Here is a 27,514-nt window from a genome sequence, read left to right as displayed (position 1 = left end):
GAAGAGTTTGCATTTTTATCTGGTTTTTATGAGAATTTTTTGGTACATTCTTGGTAATACTTTGAAGATAATGATGCACAGTGTAATAACTATTGTTATTCTCTTATCATGTGGTTATGAAAATTTATTTAGTTTTTCATAAAATAGAAAGCAATTTTTTTAAAAAAAAAATTAAGAGACATTCCTAAAAGATCCAAGTGGGAGGAAATATATGTGGACAAAAGCCCAGAATTCAACTGAAACAAGGAAATGTGGCAAGGAGTGTAGAAAACATATGTGAGGAGCTGTAATACAGTGCATTGTTAGAATATTAATATGTTTTCCTTCTTTTATTTTTAAAATAAATGAAAGATAAAAGGAACAAGGGATAAATCCATAGGAGTGGTGTGGATAAGATAATAAGTTATTACTCTTTGCGTTGTGTCTTAAACCATATACTGATGATGATAGGTAACTGTAGAAGAGATGATAAGATTAATGTGCTAGATTGATTGTTCTTGTGACTTTTTGAGCATTTGATGATGAAAATGAAACTGAGGACATTTATTATACCTCTGCAACAAACAGCTGCTCTGTTGTGATTGTAACTGGTAGTGATGATGAGCAGAAGACAAGTTTGGGGAAAATATCAACAAGATGTAACCACTTAGGGTTGAAGAAGAATGGCAGGAATCTATGGTATACCACCAATTAAATTACAAGAATATGGCAAAGCTCATGTTTGCAGAGAAGGGGTCAACAAAAGAAAAATAAAGATCTAAGTAGTGAGCTTGTTGAGTCTGAAATAGGGTATGTTCTATAATCAAATTTGAAATGTTGGAACTAGAAAACAAACTGTAAATCCTCACGATATAACAGCATGCAAATTTGTCAGCTTGGATGAGAATAACTAAATAAGTAGGGCATTTAAGAGTGAGGACCCACAGTCACCAGAGACAGAGCCCTAGGGAATTCCACACATGCAGGTGAAGAGTACATAGTGATAGTTCCTGGTTTAGAATCAGAAGACTTTAGCTTAGATGGTGATAAAAAGGATAAAATTCTATTATCTTCACTGACCTCTTTCTCATCTTCATATTTTTATTATATATTAAAAACAAACCTTAAGATTATTTTGTATGTAAAATGAATATTTATCATATACATCGAAACATTTATTCAGACAGTCACAAAGTAAGAACTCCAGACACAATATTGTTATGAGAGTTTTGCTTTCCCGATGTACGGTCCACATTGAACTGGGAGCTGTGGTACATACCTGCTCAATGTACGCACTGTGTGAAATTGCTCTTTGAGACAGCGAGGTGTCTTCTCATGTTATATACACTGTAATTAATGTATAATCATAAATTATTATGGTGACTGCATGAAGCAAGTAATATAAGGCACTGGAAAGAGAGACCTGGAATTTAGATTACTTTCTTACCTCAAAATTGCAAGATATGCTCTCTACTTTGATTAACATAAAAGACTTAATATTTATATCATATTACTATTAATATTAATATCATAAGACTATTATACATTTCTAGTACACATTACAATAAAATATTCATGATAAAATAAATTAAAGTCACAACAAAAAAATACACTTAGGAATGCTAGATTATGGATTTGAAAGGAAAGACAAGGTATATTCTTAATAAGCCATTGAATCAAAGGAGCTTCTTTGGTTTTCTTCTGTTTTTCAGTTAAGTTTCTTTGCCCACCCACAAGACCACACAGATGCAGAAATAATAGAATATGCCTACAGTCCGAGAAAACGTGCAATGGCATTGATGATTGTGGGGACAACTCAGATGAAGATCATTGTGGTAAATCTGTTTAATGAGAAATAATTGATTTAGCAGCAAATAAGATAAGATAAATGATTTGAAGGCTTAAAAAGAAAGAAAACAATTCCATATGCATGCCTGAGGATTTTTTTTCTGGCATTTGATCTTCTGATGGGGTGTGAGAATAATCTCCTAATGTTTCATCTGCATAATAGACTTGTGTGGCTTTATCCAGAGTCCCCGCCAGGCACTTTATTGTGATGAATAGTAATGTCATGAGAGAAATGATGTAGCGCTTCAAAACTGTTCTTTGTTGCAGCGGCTGAAGGGAGGGTGTTTTGTGTAGGTTGTATGTGTACACAATCCCTTTGATCAATTTCTGAGATTCAGATGTTCCCTTTAATAGGAAATACTTTAAGTATACAACAAAATGATTTTGAGGCCAAAGCTGACCTGAACTCATTTAAGGCAGTTTATATCACTTAACAAATCCTACTTAGGATAAATATTCAAACTTTTTTTTTTTTTCTGGAGAAATAGGGTGTCATTAATTGTAGCCCAAATACACATTCACGATGTTTTGCATTTATCTCCAGAATCTTCAAATACAGGACCACACACTCGTGTTTTTCATATCATTTAGTGTAATTTTATTGTTTATTTATTTTAAAATTGTTTTTCATTTCTCTCCTCAGTCTACATTCAGAGAAGCAAGTTCAAATTTGAGAATTTAGTTAACTGGAATAGTTGTGCCCTGGAGCTGGAATTCACACCCTCATTTGCACAGAAATCATTTTAACAGGGGACATTTACCTAATACCCCAGCATCACAGGTCCCCTTCCCTTGTGCAGCTTGCCCCTCAACACAGGCAAACACTCGCCTGAACTCAAGGCTCAGGTCTTTGATGAACTGTAACATCTGAATGAAAATGTACCAAAAAATGCACTTCATCTTCAAAACTGTCCTATGACAGTGAGGTTAAGCTAACTGGACCATTTATTTCCCCAAAGTTCTGAGTTTGTGCTTGTCATGGTTACCAGAAGTTAAAGTTCCTTTGCATGATTTTTACCAATAGGTTGTGACTACACCTTTACCAGAATTTAAACCTGCACAGCTCCAGTTCCAAGCCAGTTCTTGTCTAATCCAATTGCTGTCTTATCTCCCTGCCTTGCCATTCCCCATTGCATTTAACATTTATATCTCATGTACCTCACCAGCATGGCAGCCGCAAATTTGACAGGCAACTTAGGGAGGCACAGTGTATGGGCACATGGGCATTTAGTATAATTTTAAGCAAATTGTATGAACAGTAAATCAGCTGTGATTCTCTGATAGACTAATCAGTCTTTTACATGACTCTATAGGTAAGGTTACATACAAAGCAAAGCCTTGTAAGAAAGATGAGTTTGCTTGCAGTAATAAAAAATGTATCCCCATGGATCTCCAGTGTGATCGTCTCGATGACTGTGGAGATGGTTCCGATGAGCAAGGCTGCAGAACAAGTGAGTGATTTCCACTAAGCAAAGTACGGGATCATCCAGGGGCCCGGTGAAGCTTAAACGTGGCGCCAGGGCTTCTTTTAATGCTATGGGAAAAGTTTGTTCTTCCGATGTGCATAAGTCACACTTTTTGCCAAATCAACATAATCACTCCAAATATCTCTTAATTTAAGAAAGTATGGAGTGGAAAAGATTGACTTTGCAATGAATATCCTTGTTAGGAGTGGAAGCTGAGAACTCAGTGTTCAAATTCAGACTTTGATGTTAGAAAGCAAACCTATATTTTTATTATTTCATGTTATAAACTATAAACGTAGTGTTACATGTTTGGACTTTATAATAGTCCTTGGGTAAATGATTTCAAAGGGCTTAATAATTCAATGTTTAAAAAATTTAACTTATTTTTCAGTTATTTTTAAAGAAGACATTATTTTCTTTAATTACAGTGCCATGATACTTAAATTGTGAGCAGCTGTGCATAATTTCATTTTGGAGGGCCGGGAGATAGCTCAGTTGCACGTCGCCTGCCCAGCAAGTGTGAGGTCATGAGTTCAATTCCTGGTACCAAAAAAAAAAAATATTCATTTTTAAGTAATGCTTGATAATTGATTTTCTGCTTTAAAGAAAAATAATTATATAAATTTATTTTTCTGGTGGAAGGCACAAAGTACTTCCTACTTTTTTGTTTACTTGTCTAAGTTCATCTAATTTCCTTGCTGGATAATGAAATAAAGCCAAATTTATCTCAGTGATGATATCATCCCACTGGTGTATTTCAATCAGTTGTGAAATACTCACAAGCCTGTTGATATTAATGATATTTGCAATTCTAATAAAGTTTTCATATTTCTTAAAAATTTGATCCACTTAAATAATTTAGAGTTACTGAAGTGCTACTTCTAAAATAATATTGCCATTTACTTGTATCCTAAAATGTTCTCTCAAATGGAAGACAAAGCAATGCAATTGAAATTGTTCTACTAAAGATGATGAATAACCTTGCCTCTGTAGTGTTGCAGGCCGTGACCACTGAAACATGCCTACTCAAATGTTATTTTTTATGTGTATGTCCAAGCTAAGATTCTTCACAAACTACTTGTGTAGTTTTAATAATATGGTATATTGCCTTGACTGAATTAATGAATATTAAATTCTCATTAACAAGAAGTGCCCTCATCTCTAGATAACTTCTAAAAAAATGTTCTGACTCTTGGAGATGTAGTACTCATACTCACGAAGAGTGTCCTTAAAAAAGATGGTCTTTCACTGCAGTCACTAGTTCATTACTTCCTTTTAGTAAGTGGTATAAATAGCAGGAGCTGGCAGCTTGCTCTAAACTATATTTAATGTCAATGACTTCAGTTTTTATCTGCTTCTATACCTTCATAAGAAATGAAGGCTTAAGGCAAAGAAGACCATAATCTCACACATTTATAAGGAATTATCCATGTAATAATGAATATTCCACTTCAGGAATCAGAGTTATATTAGTTGCGATCATATGTTTAAATCCTAGCTCCTACTGAATATACCTGTGAAGATAATGCGAATCCATGTGGAGAGGATGCATATTGTAATCAAATAAAAACATCTGTTTTCTGTCGCTGTAAGCCTGGATTTCAGAGAAACATGAAAAACAGACGGTGTGAAGGTAGAGTACCTTTCCTCTACAGTTTGCTTTAAAATCTTTGAGTTTTAAAAAGACTCCCAAGGATGCTAAATTGTGAGATGACAGGGAACTGATTTTCATCAAAATATGTGTAGCTATGTGACACCATTTCCCTTTTGAGTGGGAAATTCTCTGGGGTCGAGTGTTGGTCGTTTATACAAATAAGCTAACCATCAGTGAAGCCACAAAGTCTTTTCCAAAGCAAAATGAGACCAGCAGGAATTTCAATTGTGTTGTTACATTTCTGTTTTGAAATGCAAATAATAAAATTGCTGGTTCAGGAACTACTGGAGAGTTAGACTCACTTTATGAAATAATATGTTTATAACAACCCATTTCTCATGAGTGTGTCATTTGCAATATTGTGATAGGTAATTCATATTTAGAAAGCTGTGGGCTCCTTTCCACTGACGTAATTTAAACACTAGTTTTTAAACATTTCTCTGTATTATCATAAGATATCTTTAAAAATTTAAAGTCAGATTATCAATGAATCTGCCAACTTACCTAAGATCATTTAAACATTGAGTGTGTAGGATAGACAAAATCTTATAGTAAGGTATAGAAGTAAATATAATTCACAGCAAGGCTTAAACTATACAGTTACAAAGCATAGACCCATGAGCATTTTCTAAAATTTCTTAGGTAAAACTGGTATTCATAGCAATATTTTTCTATTGTTGTGATTAAACCCAAGCTTAACAGGTTTCTTGCTTATACATAGTATATTCAAGTCCTAAAATTCTTTCATCTTCTCAGTTGTTTCAATAAAGTGTCTATGTGACATTCATGGGTTAAAATACATTTGAACTATATCAATAAAAATAGAATTGTTGAAATTATTTATACATCACAGATAGGAAGAGGTATAGCCATATTTTGAATTTTATTCTTATTTAGATTATTCATAGCACTTTGAATTGTATTCTCATTTAGATTATCCATGGCATTTTTCTTTCTCCATTGCCATGAAATACTAAAAACTGACATTAAGTTTTCTCTATTTTACTGAAAAATAAATCATTTCTTCTCTCCCAGCCCCTATTTTACCTAAACAGACACCCCCCCCCACGCACAGGCATGTGCAGTCTCTCTCTCTCTCTCTCTCTCTCTCTCTTTCTCTCTCTCTATTTTTCTTCAGTATTTTAATTGCAATAGCATTGATCTTCAAAGAGTTGTTTGTGAATACCAGGCCCTGTTTCCCATACCATATGTACTTACTAAATTTAGGAATTGTATTCTCAGTATTTTTCTTTACCTTTAATTACACTCATGGCAAATCTAACCTGCAAGCTATACTTTTAGTTTTAACTGCTGTAAATGTACTCTTTATATAATTTTGTTTCACAAAAGAGTAAGTTCTGAAATCTAATGAAATTTGCATCTATGATAAAGTTTTACTAATAAAGAAAGAAGCTCCTGTAGCTACATTTTGTAATGTAAAGAACTTAAATTTGTCATTATTCTTTACAATCTAATTCATAAAAAAGAGAAAAAAACCAAGAAATTGGAATTTGGTGAAAAACACTTCAGTGGAAATAAGTAAAGGGAATAAAAAACAAAGGAAATGACAGTAATAGGGTAAGATTCATTGTGGCAAAGGCCAGTCAGTGTTCTGGACACTGGGCAGGTGTGGGATTCCTATATCCTTTTCAAAAATCTCACAATTCAGAGCTCATTATACTAATGAGGGGAAAAATGTTTTTGTCCTTTTTGGAGTAATGCCAGGTAGCTGAGATTTTATCACGTTATGCAAATTTTTAAAGTGTAAATCTATGACAAAAAGAAAGCACAGTAACAATTATCTCCCTGTTCAAATTTACAGATATTAGATAAACCAAAAATACTTCTTGCAATTTGACAGTTGTGTTGATAAGAAACATTTTACTTAATTTCTGAACAATCTTCATTAAAGTAAATGCATTTTGCTTTTCCTGTTTATCCTTTTTTTAATCAAACATAGAAATGAGTTATTAAAATGTTAAATCCTCCTTGGGTAAGGTACTATAGCAGAAAAAGCAGAATCAGAAAGTCTCAGTATGTCATTTAATCTGTCGCTACGAAGGTCCTTTATCTCTCTCACGGATCCCTCAGAACGGAGGTCTCCAACTCGCAGTCTGTATGGTACAGGTCTATGGCTTGGTAGTAACTGGAAACTAGCGGAAAATGAGTGTCAGGCAAGGTACCAGCGTCACCTGAATTCACAACTGCTCCCTATCCCGCACATTATCGCCTAAGCTCACCTCTGTTCGTATCAGCAGGAGCACTGGATTCTCATAAGCACCAGCCGGACTGAGAATCATGCAAAAGAGGGATCTAGGTTGTGTGATCCTTGTAAGAATCCATCTAACGAACCCACCCACCCTCCCTGCTGCTCTAGCCCTATCAGGTAGAAAAATTGTCTTTCAGGAAATCCGTCCCTGGTACCAAAAAGCTTGAGGACTGTTGAATAATAAACAGAAGTTAGTTTACTAATGCGATCTTTAAATTTTCAAATTTCAGGCAAAATTTTATCTCACAGATTTGTTACATATTTTGGACAACTATAAATGATAGAAGAAGTGTGCTGTATGAAAGTAAAAATAGATAAGGAAATCAGAAAATAGATAATTCCTGTGAATAATGCAATTTTAATCTTGGTTCTAATTAAGTCCCTAAAATTAGAAACCTGTGCCAAGCTACAGACATTACCTGTGCCTTATTCATTTAATGCTGTAATCTAGATATTGTTATATATAGGCGTTCAGGTTTTTTAGCTTGTTTGCTTAATTCATATGTCTTCAATTCAGTCCTCCTTACACAGCTACTGCATGTATATGAACCCAGAAGTGTTACAGGTACATCCATACCTTCATTCTGTGCCATTCATTGTACAAAAAATAGCAATAAAAGTTGATGCATCCTAACTTTATACTCAAGATCCTGACAGACAAGTAGGGGATATGAATGTATAAGCACCTTTTGGAAACATAGTATGAGCAATGCTAATAGAAAGTGACTCCAGAAGAATAAAAGAAGCTAAAGAATGGATCATCACTGCTATACATAGGGGAAAACCAAGAAAGGCTTCACTTCTGGTTGTTCCCAAGAAAGGAGAAATTCTGTCTGTAGACATGTACATAGACAGGCCAAAGCGAAGGACTACCAGACGCTAATTGGTAGATATTTAAATAGGCAGGTGTGCAGGCAGGCAGTGGCAAACAGGCTTACAAGGAAATCTTGAGAAGTGTCTGAGTGGCTGAATATGGCTCTTGTATGATTTTAAGTCAGTTAATAACCAACAAATAATATTTAAAAAGCTACTGTGAAAACCATAACGATGGCCTAAAACTTTAGCAAGAATTTACAATCTTAAGATATGAAAGGACAATAAAAAGAGAAATAGAAAGTTATAGGATGATAGATACCTTGGATTGTTTTGAAGCACGGAAAGAATGCAAGGGTGAAATTGGGACTGTCATAATGCTGTTAAAATTTTTGTATTTAGACCTCAACGAGTGCTTGGTGTTTGGCACGTGTTCCCAGCAATGCGTGAACATAGAGGGATCATATAAATGTGTATGTGACCAGAATTTTCAAGCTCGGAATAACACCTGCATAGCAAAAGGTAAGTTATAATCACTATTAGAAATGGAATTATAATTTTATTATAAATATCTTTTGGGGAGAAGATGTTTCCTAGTGCCTTTCAGTGATAGCTTCATTCCTGATTATATAAAACAAATGTATTTTTCTTGCTAATTAATTTGGCTAATGGGTTAGTATTCTTTTTTAAGAAGTATTGACACAAAATATACATATATATATATGTATAAATGCACAATACATTTTCACATTCTTCAACACTATTTCTTTGATTTGATATACTCCCAAGTCATAACCCTTATTTACTTATAAAACACACAGTAAAATATTATAACCAGTACTCAGCCCCCTGTGTGGTGCAGAACCCTGAAACTAATTTTTCCTTTGCATCTGAACTTTGACAAATCGTCATTCTTCCATAATTTGGCTCTATGTGGTGATAGACATGACTGTGAAATATTCAGCTAGGGTTCAAATCACTTTATGTTGCACACATTTTGTAAGAAGAAGTAAAAGTTTAAATGTTATTGTTATAGTGAAAATATAAAGGATCTTTATGGTCTACTTTCAAAGTATATGAGAAGTTATTGCTCTTCTAGGATAAAAATAAAAGGCTAAAGGTTAGGATTGTAGGGAGAATATAATTTTCATAAGTACTTTAAAACTTTTAGAATAGATCTTACTTGGAAATTCATACTTCTTCTATTCAGTAGTGTAATTTTTTTGAAAAATTAAATAACAAGTATGGATATTAGTCTTTTGAGCACGTGAATGTTAATATTTTAAAATATAGACATAGACTATATAAAATATATCATATATATTTATTATTACTACTAATGATTATATTATTACATATAAATACATCATGTTTTATATACTGCATATTTATATATGAACATTTTAGTATAAAATACCTATGTATGTTGTAACCGGAAGAAGTAAATTTACAGCATGAGTGGATGTTGTCAATAAGATCATTCTTACATAAGAAAAGCAGCACAATATAGTGGAGTAATTGTGAATAGTAGCGGCAGAGGTGTGGAAATTTGAACTCTAGCATTGATTTTTCTCAGACTGTGTGGACAAAAGTCATTAAATTCTCTGAGCCTCAGTTGCCAGTCTGTACAATAGGTACACTAATATACATTTTTATATTTGTTCAAGGATGTATGGATAAATTAGGGAGACCTTAGCATAACATCTCACACATCATAAATATTCATGAAACAAGAGACAAGAAAACTATAGATCTGAACTGTGCCTCAGTATATTTTATATTTATTCATTTACAGAAATTAGATTTGCAATTGAATTTCTCTTTGAGCTCACATTAATTTTTAATGGTTTTTTATTTTAGTGTTTCACTTTTTAGTGTTAAAATGATGTTAGCAGTATATTTTAGTTGTCACAACTTTAGAATGTTATACTTAGCAGGATTCTAGAGAATTTGCAAATATGTAAATTCTCAAGTAATAAAGTTAAAAATTATACTAAAATAAATTAGAAGAATAAAAGTCTTTATTGCCTTTTTCATTTTTTAGCCAAAATAATGTTCACTCAAGCATGATCAAATGCTCAGAAACGTTTGAGGCTTTAGGAATGCACAGTGCAAGGCCTGCCTCCTGATGACTAAAATATTGCAACATAGTTTATTTTGCCTTAAATAGTAACCCCCATTTATAAAAAGTACATCTTTTAAAAAATACCGATGTTTACACATGTGGGTCTTTTTGTTATTTTTTTTTTCTCTTTAAAAAAATATCAAATTTCTAGCCATAAATAAAGCTTTGTTGGGGCTGGGGATATAGCTCAGGGGCCCAAGCACCTGCCTGGCAAGCTGGAGGTCCTAAATTCAAGTCCCGTGTACCAAACAAGAAAACTTTGCACCAGAAGCACCCACATAATTATAAATGTTAAAAACTGAGTATAAAGAATCAAGAAGACTAAAACAGACATTTTGTTGAATTTTAAGGAACTGTATTAATAATAACAACTCAAGATAACTAAAAAGTATAACCGTGGCTTTTATTTTAGCTGAAATTTACTTTATTTTTGTATTTTATTGTAATAATCTCCAGGCTCTGAAGATCAAGTTCTCTACATTGCTAATGACACTGATATCCTGGGTTTTATATATCCATTCAACTACAGTGGCGATCATCAACAAATTTCTCATATTGAACATAATTCAAGGATAACAGGGATGGATGTATATTATCAAAGAGATATGATTATTTGGAGTACTCAGTTTAATCCAGGAGGCATTTTCTACAAAATGATCCATGATAGAGAAAAAAGGGAAACGAAGAGTGGCTTGATTGTAAGTAAATGAGACTGAATATTTGAAGGCTGTACCTCCCCACATTCTCATTTCTTTTTTCTTTTTTTGTAAAAGTCTGTTGATAGCAATCATGATATCTATTTCTCTCAATACCCCTCTATATAGAAATAAAACATTTCTCTTCTAATTTATTCTTATAGAAGTGCATAATTTAAATGCATGAATTTTTTAAGCATTTGCATTAGTCATGGTCATGAATGGTAACCAACATTTCTTGAATATTTTATATTTCATTATCCTTCACAATATATTACAAACATAACCTTTTCTCCTCATAAATTGAAAAGGTAAAAGTCACTGTATTTTTGGCCTTAAAAACAGTGTAAGGCAGAGAAAACTATTGCAATTTTAACAATATCAGAAATATACTTCTAAGGGAAGTGATCAGTTAGACTGTAACTATTTTTCTAATTCCTTATTTAAGTACACTGCGGGAAACATCCGAAGCAGCAGTACTGCCTACTGATATATGAGGGACATGTTGATCACTATGGTTATTCATTTTGAGAAAGATAAACTGGAATATTTGTTTAGATTTGTGGTTATATACTATCCCTTTTATTTTGAGGCATGTTGAGTTATTGGATATTTGATATTTTGAAGTAACTTGGCAGGAAAATGACAAATAAATACTTGTGTTTAAGGAACTTATGCTATCCTGATATAACTGAAAAGTCAAGTACTCTCACCGCAGTGTGTAATTTGAAGTTTTATATTTTAAGAGCCATGTATCCATCTAGAGGTCCTCAATGCTTTTTGCACTGACATTTACCGTAAAGGTTTAAACTACATGAATACCACTTAATGCATTCTGAAGGATATTTTAATATTTTCAGTAGTGGATAGTAATGAGCCATATTTAAAAGAAGCAATATTTAATTTTGAATTCAGGTTTAGACTAAATTAGCAGTAAAAATTCACGTATATCTAAGCTATTTCTTCAAATTCTCCTCTTCCCCACACAGCATTATGCAATGGTTTTATTTCTATCCAGAACAGTTTTAGGACAGACCAACAAATTTAGCACAACACTCTTTCCTCTTTCTTTTGCAAATAATCCTCCTTGCAAAGCTAAAGACTGGTTAGGGCTCTAGCCACCTAAACTTTGTCTTCATATGGAATTCTACTGTAGAAAGCATCCCTTCTATGACAAAATTTTGTTTGTGTCAATGATGAAATAAAGGGTATGGACTGCAGGGTTACATTATTTGGGTTTGAATTTTGTTTCCATTCCTTATTCTCCTCTTAAATTCCCTGTATTATTGCATAAGGTATTGATCAGGGTTTGTAAAAAGCATAAGTGTATATATATATATATATATATATATAGTGATTTCATAAACATAGATTAATTACATATAATGTATGTAATTGTCCAACGTTTTCTGGCAAATGTAGTTTATAAATCTTTTTGCATTAACAATGTAATGATTCTACTGATGATATTAATTATATTGATGACAATTGATGAAATGTTCTATTACAATGTATATAATCACATTAAATATTTACAACTCATATCTGAGCTTTATAACTGCTAAAAGTATTCACAACTTTAATTACTTTGGATGTAAGTCTCAGTGAAAATTATTTGATTTCATTTAGTTTTGCACTTTGGGAGATTGATATATAACAAGCTTCTTTGAACAGAATTTATTTAGACTAGTGGACAGATTCATTCCATATTTAATAAATTTTTAATCTTACAAACACATACATACTATACATGTATTTTATGTGTATGTCATATTTTCATTTATATATTTCTACATAATGTTATAAATGTGTTATGAAATCTTTCATGAACATCTGTAAAAGTTTTGATCAGCCTTTTTCAAATAAGATACAAAAGTTCCTTTGTTCCATAAATGGTAATGAAGACATGCATTATGTTATCTATCCTAGACTTTATTGCCTTTGCTATTCAAAATTCTTAGACCTATCATTATTAATAGCATCCACTAGAAGGAATTGTTGGTAACTATAGGAATATATTTTCTACTGAGAAGCCCATCTGAAATGAATAAATGTCACGATTAAAACATGGGAAAACCGAAGCCATGAGTTTTACACTTGAAGTTAAATTCTAATTTGCATTATTAAAAAATAAGAGTGAAGAGAACATTGATGAAGACAACTATTTAGCGTTATTTCCAAAGCATTTTTGTTATCCTTGTGTCCCAATACAGAAAAATGGAATAAATCTATTTTTACTAACTTAATTCAATGAGCAATTGAGTTCTGGAGCAATTTGCCTGAGAAATATGGTGCATCTCTGAGTCTCAAATTACTCATTTGAAAAACAACTATAATATTATGATCAGCCAAGTTGTAAAATCCCTTCCAGGATTAAAAGAACACGTATTTTCCAAAGATGTGCACCAGTGTAAAGATAGTAAATGTCTATCCTATTATTGCCTGGAAGTCTATCTTGTATATAAGGTATTGATGTTCTACCCTTATTAACTACTCGGCCATATAAAGTATTTGCTCTTTTACTGGTCACCAGTTGACCGTCTGTTGGTTTAATAAGTGTGTCATCTATTTCATCTCCTAAATTTTAATACAGATTCTGAATTATACTGACTAAGACTTCCACATTCCTTGGAGAAAACCAAATAAAAGAATTTTCCCTAAGCTGATTTTAGCATGCTGATTTATGTCTCAGAATCAGTAGAGAAAGGAGAGAAAAATACACAAATCAAATTATGTATACCTTACCTCATCCCCATTATCAATGAAGTAAATGGAAGAAGTTGTACATGTCATAGCAGGACGTCCAGAAATCATGTTCATAGATATGGAAAGTATTGGCTTATTTCCATCCCTATAAAGCCCAGGAAACATGTTCTGTTAGAAATCAGAAGACCCATAAAACTAAATGTTAACTAAAATCCATTCCAAAAGTGGTGATTTTTAATACTATTTTGTTTTAGATTGTGAAGGGAATATTGTACATAGTTTGTAAAAATGGTTGGAATACTAATTATGATTACAAATTTAAAATTCAAATGAATACTAAGTTATGTATAGATGGAAATGCTTATGATTATGTAAACCCTTGGGCTACACAAAAAGAATGGATTTTTTTCTTTAAGAAAATAAGATAATTTTAAATTGAAGAGACTGACATGATCCAATCTATATGTGAAGCATAATGAGATTTCTTAATTTACATTTTAGTAATGAGACAGAATATAGCAGCATTATGCAACAATTATACATACTTTCTGGCAGTTCAGCATTTCTAGCATGAAAACTACTGTACATAAAATACATGATGGAAAGTAGCATAATGTAGATCAGTGTTTGAAAAAACTTTATGAAACTATGAAATAACAGATTACATACTTCCAAGAAAAGAGCTTCATACTCCTAAGCAAAATAAATGGTCAGGATCATCTGACATATTTGACTTTTGGACATGAATAAAATTGTTGATATGCTATCTTTAATGCAAAAGATAATGTTCAATATTTATAATTTTATTCACTAATAATCATATATTTTCCTCAAAAAGTTGATTGGGCAGTTTTTCCCTGGAAAACTTTAAACAAAATACCCTACTACATTATCTTTAACATGTTTTACTGTTTAAGTTAAACATGAGTTATAAACCCTGTATTCAACCTACAGTCTCTCAATAGTAGACATACATAGAAGCATGCACAAGTGTTTTGTGTATGTTAGTGTCTTGGTTACTTTTCTCTCATTGCTGGGACAAAATACCTGATGCCCAAAATTAAGGAAGGAAAGGTTTATTTTGCTTACAGTTTGTGGAGGTTTCAGTCCGTACTTGGCAGGTTACAAGGCAGAGTGGCACATGGCAGAGGGCTACAGCTCATGGCGGCAGAAAACAGCCGAAACAACAAACACAAAAAGGGAGGAATGGCCACAAGCAGCCTCTTCCTCTCCCTTACATATGCAAACTTCCACCCCAGGGCAGATGTAGCTCTCACACCCATAATCAATCAAATTCTAAAAGCCTGCCCCATGACCACATGAGGCTTTGGGGGGACACACAAAGACACAAACCATAACAGTTAGTTTTAACAAATACACTAAAGTCTTGTTTTAGAATGTTGGTTACTGACAAAAATTGGTTTATTTATTCCTTTTCTAATTTTTATTGTTATAAATTTCTCATAGCCATTATATCAATATAGATTGATATATTGCAATATAGCAATGTGTATACTTACTTAAAAGGATGCTTTTAAAACCATCTCAGCTCAGCAAGCCAGTGAGTGTCTATAGTTATTTAATATGATTACTTTAAAAAAATCTAAAACTATCAGGTAATAACATTATTGCCATTTTGTATCTTTACTACTGCTAATTGCAAAAGACAGGTACTTAGCAATACACTCTAACTTAAAGTCCAGTGGTTCTATAACATTTATGGTTAATACTCCAAATGTTTTTAAATAGTCAGACTATATAAAACATGTGTCTATAATTAATAATAATGAGTAACTTATTTATCAAATTGCTTACCATTTAAAGATGAATCACTCAAGATTTATTCACTTGCACCTAAAGGCTTATTAAAAACTTCTTCATGGCAGTTTTGGTTTGAGATTTTCAGAGTACAGTAATATTAGGAAAAAAAAGAATTTTCCTTGCAAGAAGTTTCTGCTCTGGGGAGAAAGTGAAAGTTAAATAAATTCATCAATGAACATATACAAAAATTTCCAGTTTTGCAAAGTGTGCTGGAGAAAGCAATGTGTTAAGAAAAAAGTATAGATGCCATAGGTTTTCTCGAATTAGATGATAAGTGAAAGCCTATCTGTGGACAGATAAGAACTAAGGCCCCAAGTATGAGAAGGAAATAGTACCATCTTACCCATACCTAAGGCAAAAATTCTACTTCTGAGAGATAATGGTTTTTATAAAAGGAAGGATTAGAGTAGGAAGACTACCTTCTAAGCTGCTGTACTCTAATTTAGACAAGGTGAAAGCTGGACTACTCTAGTCTCAAAGAAGGAATGCAGTGGGTAGAAGGTTGAAAGACATTTTTAGGCTTGGAAATACACTGAATGTGGAAATGAGAATGGAAAGATTATAGGCAGCTAGATTTCTAGGTTACATAACTTGAAGGATATTGATGATGGTGAATTGTAGCTTTTGTTTTATTTTGTGGGAAATGACTGTCAGATGTGAAGAGACCACATGAGAGTGTGAGATATCAAGTAATCAATGTTGTACCCAAGGCTAGATCTTACATTTGTCAACAGATATACATTTAAGAATAGAAAAAAAAGCTACCTAAATCCATGAAGTCAGATCACATTCGCAGTGAGAAAGTAGAGAGAAAGTAATGAAGGGCTACGGCCAAACTCTAAAATGAAATTACAAAATTGCAAGGAATAGGCAATGCACTAAGGGAAGGCAAGAGAATATAGGCACAGGAAATGGGAGGAGAATACCTTAAACAATGGGTTCATGTGTCTAGTATAGTGCTCAGAGATCAAATAAATGAGCACAAAGACTTGTCTACTAAATTTGTTGACAAGAAATTAATTTAGAGCCTTGACAGAAGCTTAGGGTACAAGGAGAGAGCAGATATCGGAGAATGCTTGCTTCTATAGCAGTTTTCTTAACAAGGAAAAATCTGCTATCCAAGGGACATTTGCACATGTCTTCAGGTAGTTTTCATGGCTAAAACTAGGAGTACTGTTGGCATGAAGTGAGTAGGGCCAAAGATGCGATTTAAATGTCTACGATGTAGAGAAGAGTTTGGCACAAAAAGGTTTTATCTTGACCAAAATGTTATTATCGTCAGAGTTGAGACACCTTCCTCCACATAGTAATATCACTTCAGTCAAGGTTTATATCAATCCTTTTGTTATATTATTTTACATGATAATAAACCTAAAAATGAAAGGGTTCTATGGAGAGTATAGTTATTCTTTTGCTGGTAAATGAGTATCTTTTGTTATTGTCTGAGCTTCTGCATTTCCTTTTGCTAGCTCCTTTGCTTTCTTTCCCACTCAAAATTAAAGTTTCTACAGGGTCAGATCTTTGAATCTCTTTCTTTCCTAAATGTCTTGGTGAATTCATGTACTTTCATAATTTAATGTGCCCACATTTCACAATTCCCAAAGTGATATCAGCCTCTGCTTCCTCATTTTTCATTTTGGATGTCAAAAATCCCACCAAAGTAGCTTTTCCCCACATAAAGTCCTTTGGTTCGCCAAGTCTGTTTCCTCAATCTCACTTAGTGGTTTTCCCCAGACTTAAAGTACTACTTTTAGGGTCACTTTTGATTCCTCTTCCCATCAAAACTTAAGACTCTGATAATCCTATTAAATAGACCTTCAAAGTACATGCAGGAATTGGACACCTTGTGAAATTAAAATCCTGGAAAGGAGTGGCCAATGCATTAAAAGAAAGAGAACGGAGAATCATAGAAAGTAGGAGATGAAATCTTATAAACCACCTAGTTTTGATTCACTATCATTTTGCTTCTGGATTAGCACGATAGCCTCCTAACCAATCTTCTTCCTTTCCTTCTCACTTACAATACAGCAGCCTGTATTGCTGCTGTATTGCTCCTTCTGAATCATAAATATTACCACATCCGACTTCTGTAAGACAAAACCCAGTGTGATTTCCCAGTGCAGAAGGCAAGAGCTTCACAGTGTCTTTCAAGGCCGTGTATGACCTGTTCTCCTGTATCTTCCTCATCACTCATTTCTTTCCCCTCTGCTTCCTTTTCCAGGTGGAAGTTGTGCTATGTATACAACCCTCATTACCTGCTAAGGTCTTGCCTAAAATGTTCTTTTTGCCTTAATGTACACTGTCTACATATCCTCCATGCCGCATTCCTCTCCCCTCCAAGTCTTGATCAAATATTATCAGCTGACCACGTGACAGTGAGAAATAAATGACAGACTTACCCCGCTTTCTTTTGGGAATGAATCCTTAGTAATCTGCACTGTTTTTCTCATTATCATGTCATTCATCATTGTCAATCTGTGATATGGTCACCTATTTTATTCTTTTGTCTATGGTCCATGTCAACTTGCTATAAATTCTAAGATGGTAGATGTTTTTGTGGCTTTGATGATTACTGTCATCTTAATATATAGAACAGTGGCCACATACGGTAAACAATTTTTTTTAAATACTAGAAACCATAAATTAATTGGAAGTCCTTATTTTATGTGTCATAGTGTATTAACTCTAAATATTAATTCAATCTATTGTATAATATGGAAATTATATAAAATGTGATATTTATGGTGTTTTTAATTTCTCATCTTGTATTTGAGTATATGACTCATAAAAATTAACATATACAGTTATACATCATAAAAACTGAATGTGGTCCTTTACATTGTCTTTCTTCAAAATCCACAGCATTCTAAGTAGGTAATCGATTTGTCATGTAAACACGCAGTTATTTTCCTATAAATTTATATACTGTCCCGTCAACAGAATTTGACAGTTGGATTTAGTTACAGCTTTCAAATCATAAGTGGTGCATATTTAATGTACACAACATGACTACAGTTTTAAAAGTTTTGTTCATCAACACAATGAAAAGCCCACGACTTTTCTCCTATGTAAACTGCACATTGAGTCTTGACCACCTTGCTCTTGTCACTGAGAAACCACATAGCGGTTTTCTGTTATTTTAAATTACTTTGCTTCTTCTAACTTTATAAATGATAAGTACCTTTGTATTCTGTCTTCCCTCCTTTACTCAGCATAATTCTTCTTTAATCATGTCAGAGAACATCACCATTGGCATTTCTTTTATTTTGAACTTGTCTTACTTTCTCATAGTTGAGACACAACGCCTGACACCCACAAGGCAGACAGTTTGAAAAGTATTCAAATAATAAAAATACATTCTTAATGGAAACATACTTTTCTTATTCTACAACTTCAGTATTTCAGTGTTTCTGTGTTAAAATCCACTTGTTTAATTTAGGTGTTGGTGATTGACACCAGAACCTCAAGAAGGCTAAGCAAGTACTCTACTGCTAAGCTCCATACTCACCTCAAACCTGGTTGTGACTGCAGCTTGTCTTCTGGTTGCTGGTGCACCTCTCTCTCTCTCTCTCTCTCTATTTCACTCTTGCTCTCTCTCTTCCTTCCTCTCCCCTCCCTCCCTGTCTCTCTTTTTCTGTCTGAAAATATATCTACACAATAACATACATATATACAACACAAAATTTTATGTAAATGGGCACACACCAAATATAATTCTTTATGTTTGTTTTCCTTCAGTTTTATTAATGCTGGCAAATATAATTACTCAAACTGAATCAAGTTATTACAAAGATTATACAGGGAAATTAGAGATATTAAAATAAAATCTGTGAATACTTGGACTTTTTACTAAAATGAACACATTTTTCTTTTCTCAAAATGTAATTAATTGTATAGTTTTAATGTAATGAAAATAAAGAGTTTTACAACTGTTCCTAAATTAAACAACGTCAGAGCACTTACGCCATTAAAAACACTGAGTAAAATTGTATTTATAGGAATCATATATTTTACAAGACAAAAATTGATAGGATTTCATATAGCTATCAAATTAGAAGAGATATATTTTCTTACTCCGTATGAATTAGATACTATCATAATTCGCACAGAAGATGTAATGGTGAATAATTTATTCGAGGCTGTGAGGAAAGTTGGAAAGACTGAAATCTATGTAAAACGTCATTCACAGTTTAACTGAACTTAAGAATTATGACTGAACATGTTCCCACTGCTGTAGGAGAAGAGTCAATTAGAAGAAAAATTTATGACTAAATATGTTGAGGTGTGACTATTGCTTCCTCAATTCTGAAACATCACTCATTGCTCTACTACAGTGTAGCAATGGGTATCAATAATGAATCAGTTTTCTCAGAGCTCTTGCCTTGTCTGTTATTGGACCAAACAACAGATTCTTTAGTGTACACTTTTTTCAGAACTTCTTGCAGAAAGTAGCTCATAAGAGCAAGTGAAGCATTTTATGTGTACAAATGCAATATGTTTCTATGATTGGAATGCTCCTGGAACTACTTTTGTCTTTTCTTCCCTAGGTGGGCCATCTTATTAGACAGATTAGATCTTCAGTTTGCCATTACAACTTATTCTTTTTATCCTCAATGTCCATCTCATCACAATTATTATCCTACACTTTTGTCTCACAGAGAAATTAGATTAAACTTCCACCAACTTCTCTCTGGAATCCATTCAGTAAGACCCTATGATTTTTAAAAAATTGCTATTAGTACATGTTTGTAGAACAGAATGATTATTTTCATTGAACCAACTATTTTCATCTGAGGGACATGCTCAAGCATGATCAATATCCTGGGAATGTCAGTTTATGTCCAAGAGAAAGTCTATGTATAATGTGACCACTTTGTTATTTCAGGTGGTTTTAATTGTTTAGATAATCATAAAGTGAACTAGGAACCTAATTATAATAAAACTGGCAAAAATTATATTCAAAGCTCAGCAATTTCTCTACACACATATGCATACATATGTATTTATAATCTGAATGAATCTGTTGAATGAGAGATATTGATATAAAGAAATTAATCTTTGTTTCTATGTATATGAACAAACACTTGCCATATACAGTGAAATTTCTATGTTCAGCCACAAAAGCCTCACCAAATAGTTGTAGGGACGCATCACCTTCATTTGCTTCTTTGATTCTTCTATTTTCTATTGCTGCTTTAATCACGTTTCTGATAGATACTGATTTATTCATTAACCTCAACATCCTTTCATCTCTTTATGAAATACCAAATGTATGTGAATAAATCATATAAGTAAGATAAATTAATGAAACAGGTTGCACGTAAGCAATAGATACACAAATAACGGAGGAAAACAATATACCCAGTGCACTCAAATTGAGGACCAGGAGATGGTTAGCTCTGGTATTCTGGAATGTTGATCTAGTTTTGATATGTTTAACATCTATATTCCTAATTTTCAAGAAGAACTAAAATTTGTATTTTTTAAAGGTTGTGTTAATTTTAAAAGTTAAAATCTGTGTAATTATTTATATCTTTAGTCCTCTAGATATTATTTTGTTGTGTCTGCTCTCAGGTTACTTTGAATTCTCTCTGAAATATTATGCCTGCTTGAATTTTAATTTTCTTTTTTTTGTTGTTTTTTTTCCGGTATCGGGAATAGAACTCAGGACCTCGCGCTTGCCAGGCAGGCACTGTGCCCTTGAGCTAAATCCCCAGCCCCTGAATTTTAATTTTCAAAAGATCATTCACTTCTTCATTTCCAGCTCAGTCACCTAGAGGGATAATATCAAAAATGTTCAAATAGACTCCAACAAATTATTCACTTACTAAAACCTAAAACTTCACAATTAGTGTAAGACATATATAAATCTATATAAATTGCATACTTATCTAGAATGTATAATATTTTAAAGTGTCTCATAATATACTGCTTAGAACCTAAATCTATATCAGATTTATCCAGTCTTTATTTTGCATGGAATACATTTTGTAAATGAAGTAGGAGGAAAACTTAAATGGAATTTTTCTAAACACACATTTTGTGTGCTTTCTAGTTTCCATGCTATCATTTCTTTATTCTTATTTTTATGAAGAGCTGGGGTAAACTAGAAGAAATATATTTGAAGGGCCGGGGATATAGCTCAGTGGCATAAGCACCTGCCTGGCAAGTGCAAGGTCCTGAGTTTGATTCCCAGTACCAAAAAAACATAACTAAATAAAAGAGAGAGAAATAAGTTTGAAATAAGTTAAAAATAAGAACATGCTAAAAAACTTAAAAAAGAAAAAGAAAACAAAGCAAACAAGAAAGTAACAAGATTGAATATCACATCCATAATTCAAAGATAAATTTGGTCTTTTTACTCAGACTTATTTTTAGTTATTCTTTTTCCCTTAATAGAAGTTTGTTCTAGGTTGACATAGTCCTGAAATAGACCACTGTAGTCTTATACATTTGTCAGACAAATAATATTTTCATCAAAGTAAATCACAGTAAAAGGGTCAGAAATTTCACCTCTTACACATCCTTGTATTACATACATGCTTTTCTTTATTTTCATTGAATTTCATCATTGACATATGAATAACTAAATTGGAATATATATCTACATATTTTATAGCATTATTAATTCAATACAATTTACTAATATTTAGAAATTTTGTGGTCAGATTTTTATTTACATACTCTGGTTTGTAAGAATTTAATCTTATGTGATCCACAATAATACAGCACACATACACTTTCTTGATAGTGAATACATCTTTATTTTCATAGAATTATATAAAGAAATCATTACCTTTGGTGCAATGAGCCAATTTTTAAAAAATTCTTACATGTACAGCAATACAAAAAAATTTCAAAAATCAAATATAATATGCTCTAGCACTCCAACCTACCCTGTGTTGACTATATTTTCTTAAAATATATTGCTAACTATACTAATTTGTTACCAAGAAAACAGAATTTCCATAGTTGAAATGCACAAACTCCACACTTTTATAATTCCTCTTTACTATTTTAAAACAATTACTTTCATCTTTAGTTGAGTGAATCTTGAATTGTGACAGATCCTTTACCAAAGCAATACCTTACAAAATTCATAATTTAAAATATTGTTTCCCAGTTATACCATAATTGAGCTGAAAACTTTTCTGTAAGATTTAAATGTTCACTAATTTGACTTATATATCTTAACAAAGGAGAATCGCTTAAGCCCTAAACTTCTTCCTGTGTATTTAGAGAGCTCATTGCTTAAGAAACCATCTGTTTAAAGCAAGCATTAAATGCACCTTTTACTTAGGGCAGCAATATGAACAATGTCATTTGTTGTCAGGGCAACCACAGGATCCTCCTGCCTCTTAAACACAACATACCTGATTTTCACGTCTAGTTCACCAGGTTAGCTGTCCTGTGAGCTAGCCAAGGGATCCAATAAAAGTTTTATATTCCTGATTTCTTTCCAGTCTGGTGTGCTTGTTTTGTTTTCAGTCTTTCTGAGAGTGGGTGATTAAAATTTCCTGTTCTTGATTCCTATGTTATTCTCCATCTCCACGGCATGAACCCCAGTTTAATGTTTCTATGTTCCCATTTTGGTTTATTTGACTGATTTAGTGCATCTCCATAAATTATGTTTGGAATATGAAGACTCAATAGCAATGTCATCTCTTCACTCTCCAACCAGCATGAGTTCAGTGAGTTTCTTTTGTAGGGGTGGCTCTAATCACAATCCTGGTCAAGTAGGAGCCATCAATAGGAATTACTTCATTTTATTTCACTACAAAGGATGAGTTTTTTATCTGGCCACAGGTCCCGTATGATTAAGATCTTGCTCTTTCCAGTGTTCTGTGGCTATACTTGCCCTTTCCTAACACCTTCTTCATCATCTTTTCCTCCCTTTCTTTTCTTTCCTTCTTGTTTTTGTTCTGTAATTCTCTCTTTAATTTTAAGGACCTGCGAGTGTTGAGTGTGTGGTGGGTCACTGAGGATGAACATTTAGCCTCTGCATTATCTTGCTCCTGGACAATCATCGCTTCAGTGATGATATCATGATGATAGGGTGTGACTGTCCTTTAACTTATATTTTATCTCATATTCCAAAGACTTTAGTTGCTACTAGACTGACAGTAATTATTCCTTTGTCCTTGATCAAGAAACCAGAAAACAAACATGTAGATCTAAATGACATTGCAAATCATCAACGTCTCATCTATTTAGCATGAAAGTAAGATTTTTTTTTGCCTTTCCTCTAACACATGTTCTTCAGACCTGGAATGGGACCTACATTTTATTTGTTCTCATATAGCATTTCCCTTTAGTAGAATCCTCACCAGCTCATTTACCAAAATAAAATGTAACACTAAATCAAACTTCTGACTGCCTTAGAAGTGTGAGGAATAGATATTCTTAATTGTCAGTGGTCCAGATGCATAGACTGTAAAGATAATCAGTCCAATTTTAGCCTGAAGTAAGATGACAGTTCTCACTTCTAAAACCTTAGGATTTTGCATGAACTATATCATATTTTGACAGAGGTACCATTAGGAGTTTTAAAAATCAGATAAATAAGTGGAAAAAAGAAAGAAAGAGCAAAAAGTCAGGCAAATATGTTTACATCTGATAAAGGGAAAACAGTTAATTTTCTATAGCCATGCTAAATAACTGATATTTGGATGCTAAAGTTATCACAATTTTTAACATGCTAAAGATTTGTTCTAGTGGTATTAGAAAATGATAAACATGCTACAACAGACCCTAAACAACTTATAATGGCAATTTTACAATCATCTTCCATGTTTATAAAGTTATGATTTACACAGACATGTACATATTTGGTGATATATATTTACCTTTAAATGATCCCAAACTGAAAAAGATACATTTAATTTAAATGATACATTTAAAATTATTTTCTGGTTTATCTGTGACAAATCTTTATACTCTTACTATCCATAGATATTATTTATAGGATGTTTCTAGAACCCCTTGTGTTACAGAGTACTTTGCATTTAATTCAGATGATTGTGATACCTATCTACTAGGTACTTGGATAACATTTATTGTCAGAGTTGACAAAGTAACATAAAATTTTATGGTTTCAGCTCTAAATCAGTTGTGATAAAGGTCTGTGAATGTTGTCTTTGGTGTGAGCCATATTTCTCCTCTTGGAAATCAGTAATCACATAGCTGTTTTTCAAACCTGTTATTTTGACCTTTCATGCTCTTTATAAGATATTCAGTTTCTTCTCACTTAATTCAAGCAGATTACTTAATACAGTCCCTTTCACTTGAACAAGGAACTCTCACTTTTTAAAATACCGTAACTTCCCTCATTCCCAGGTGTTCACATTCACCGACTACATGTCTAATTGTAATCCTTCAAATAATTGTTTCTGTATTTGATATAGTGCCACTGAAAATCTCCCCTCATATTTGGCTATGCACAATAAACCTGACAATGTCAAATAAATTACAGTAGTAGTTCATACTGAAAGTGAACAAATTAATCGAAGGGCAGAAAAAATATGCCATTTTCTTTGCTATCTGTTCCTAATGAATCATTTAACCTTTATCTCATGATTCTGTAAAATATAACGTTTGTTAGAAAATTCATGCTATTGGACAGGCACTGCAACAGAGCTGGAGACATGAAATGGTAGCTCTCTGTGTAGCATTTTTAAATTCATAATTCAAATTGTGTGTGAGGACCAATCTGTATGTGCCTACATTGGTACAACTAACTCACATAACAATAAACCCTAATATGTTTTTCTCTGATAATATGTGTTCCAGCTAGGTAACTTAAGGGTGAACAATTCTATTCCTGGGCAAATCTTCAAAAGAAATTAGCATTCCTGCCCACTGAAAGACACGAGCAAAGATATTCATTAGTTTAATAGACCAAAACTGAAAACAATGCAAATGAATATCAGTAGAATAGTAAACAAATTGGTCATATATTTATACAATAATATCCTTCCCAACAATATGGATTTCATACACATGACATTGTGCTCAGGGAGTCAGTAATAGAAAAGTGAGTCTCTATTTATATGGGTGCATTTAAGTAATCTCTGCGACTAGATATGAGAAGTATAGTTATTCTCAGGGGAATACTGACTGGGAACTGTCACAGGAGAACCTCCTGTGGTTCCAGAAATGTTCTAATGGGATAGTGATAGAGTGGTGCCACTATAGGTACAATTCTAATGATTTATCTAATTAAGGATCATAATATATATATGCAATAAGAATAAACAATATTTTTGAAATCATTGTAACAGTTACTATTTAGCAAATTTAGTAGGATTACCCCACAATCTCATGGATACAGAAGACTACATTGTTTTCTTTGAAAATACTGTTGTGTGCTATTTTTTCTTTTAGTGTCCTGAATTTAAAAGGCCCAGGGACATCGCAGTAGACTGGGTTGCTGGAAATATTTATTGGACTGATCATTCCAGAATGCACTGGTTCAGTTACTACACCACACCCTGGGCAAACCTGAGGTACTCCGTCAATGTGGGGCAGCTGAACGGCTCTAACTGTACCCGTCTTCTAACAAACATGGCTGGAGAGCCCTATGCTATTGCAGTTCACCCGAAAAGAGGGTAGGTCCATGGCTTGGCACTTTTATTCCTTCATATGAAAATATTTTAGAGATTGTGCTTTGTCATTTTATTAGATGTGTTCAAAATCTAATAAAGTCACAAGTCTTGTAAATATTCCTATATTTTGCATTCTGTACAAAAATATTTCATTTGCTTTCCCAAAAGGTTGTTGAATTATACATTCAGTGTATGTGCCTCTACATATGTTTATATTTATAAATTGGAAAAGAAAAAGACTGATGTGATAAACACGTAAATACTACTGGTAATCTATAATTGGATTTTCTTAATATTAAACATTAAATGTAGTACATTAATGTCTTTGGTTATTTGTAATAGTAAAAGATAAGGACATATATATAAATATAAAAATTTAATACAAACATTTCCTTTAAATTGCTTAAAGAGAAAACGCTACAAGCAATGACAAAAACAGAATAGGGAAATATTAAATAAAGCTTTTAGTCATCCACAAAATCATTAGGTCCTGAGGTAAGAGAGGCAACTTCAGTTACAAGAATTACAGAATGTGGTATCTTTTAAATGAGAAAATGATTTTTTTTAACAGTTAATTCTTTATCTAAAAAGCATATAGTTGTAGAATCCATAATAAAATGTATATTGTTTTATAACAAGAAGTTGGTCTCAAATAGTGAAAAAACTTTTCTTCCAAGGTTTTAATGGGATTTTCAAAATTGAATTTTGTACTTCAAATAAGGATCTACAGTGTAGCCTATTAAACAATGCTTCCCAAATTTTAGTGATTTTATGTAAGACTTTTTAAAATGTTGATGCACAAGGCCTCATTTTAGGATCTTCTTATTTTTGTAAACTGGGTCCGGTACTTTGCGCATTACGGGACCCTAGAGAGAGTCTTTTGCACATGGTGCCATGAGACCCTGCTTTGGGGAGCAGAGATGGTTATACCTGCACTGTTCCTCAGCTAACATCCTTGATCGCCTTTCTCCAGGATGATGTACTGGACTGTCATTGGGGATCACTCCCACATAGAGGAAGCTGCCATGGATGGTACTCTGCGAAGGATTTTAGTACAAAAGAACTTACAAAGACCCACAGGTATGTCATGTTTCTGACAATGAACTACAGTATAGAGCAGGATGCTAAGCACATAGCAATTCTACATTCCTTGGCAATACAATCATTTTTACAAGTGGATAAAATAATTTATAGTATGATTTTATGAACCTCATTGACATTTCATGTTGTATTTTCTGAATTTGAAAGTCAAGTCATCTGCCAGTTACATTATAGGAGTGTTATCTGAAAACTCTCCAAGTATTAGTAGGATTTCACATGCATAAATATTTTGATGGTTTATAGCAATGTGTTAAGATACTTATACAGATACATTTTAAGGTTACTGGGATAGAAGGTAATAATACTAGAAGATGAAAGAGGACATGGACAAAGAGGTTGCAAGATATAAAGAATTTCTGTGAAAGACAGGTTTTGTGAGTCCTTTCCTTTTTCTTCTGAGCTCTTCACTCTGGCTTCAGTTTTCTTCCCAGGC

The 27,514-nt window shown here is 33.0% G+C and overlaps 1 protein-coding gene across 1 annotated transcript in view; it reads left to right on the top strand.

The window, feature by feature from the left end:
- Lrp1b (low density lipoprotein receptor-related protein 1B) overlaps nt 1–27,514 on the top strand; it is a 1,427,040-nt gene that overhangs the window by 1,301,392 nt on the left and 98,134 nt on the right. The window contains exons 73-79 of the mRNA XM_013517439.1: nt 1,692–1,814; nt 3,141–3,278; nt 4,792–4,926; nt 8,432–8,551; nt 10,611–10,852; nt 25,760–25,983; nt 26,954–27,060. Coding sequence (XP_013372893.1) covers nt 1,692–1,814; nt 3,141–3,278; nt 4,792–4,926; nt 8,432–8,551; nt 10,611–10,852; nt 25,760–25,983; nt 26,954–27,060 — 1,089 coding nt within the window. The remainder of the gene's footprint in view (nt 1–1,691; nt 1,815–3,140; nt 3,279–4,791; nt 4,927–8,431; nt 8,552–10,610; nt 10,853–25,759; nt 25,984–26,953; nt 27,061–27,514) is intronic.

Source organism: Chinchilla lanigera, unplaced genomic scaffold (assembly GCF_000276665.1).
Source record: "Chinchilla lanigera isolate Chin_1 unplaced genomic scaffold, ChiLan1.0 scaffold00039, whole genome shotgun sequence".
Lineage (NCBI taxonomy): Eukaryota > Metazoa > Chordata > Mammalia > Rodentia > Chinchillidae > Chinchilla > Chinchilla lanigera.
The sequence above is the reverse complement of the archived record's forward strand: the minus strand, read 5'-3'. Positions and strand labels throughout refer to the sequence as shown.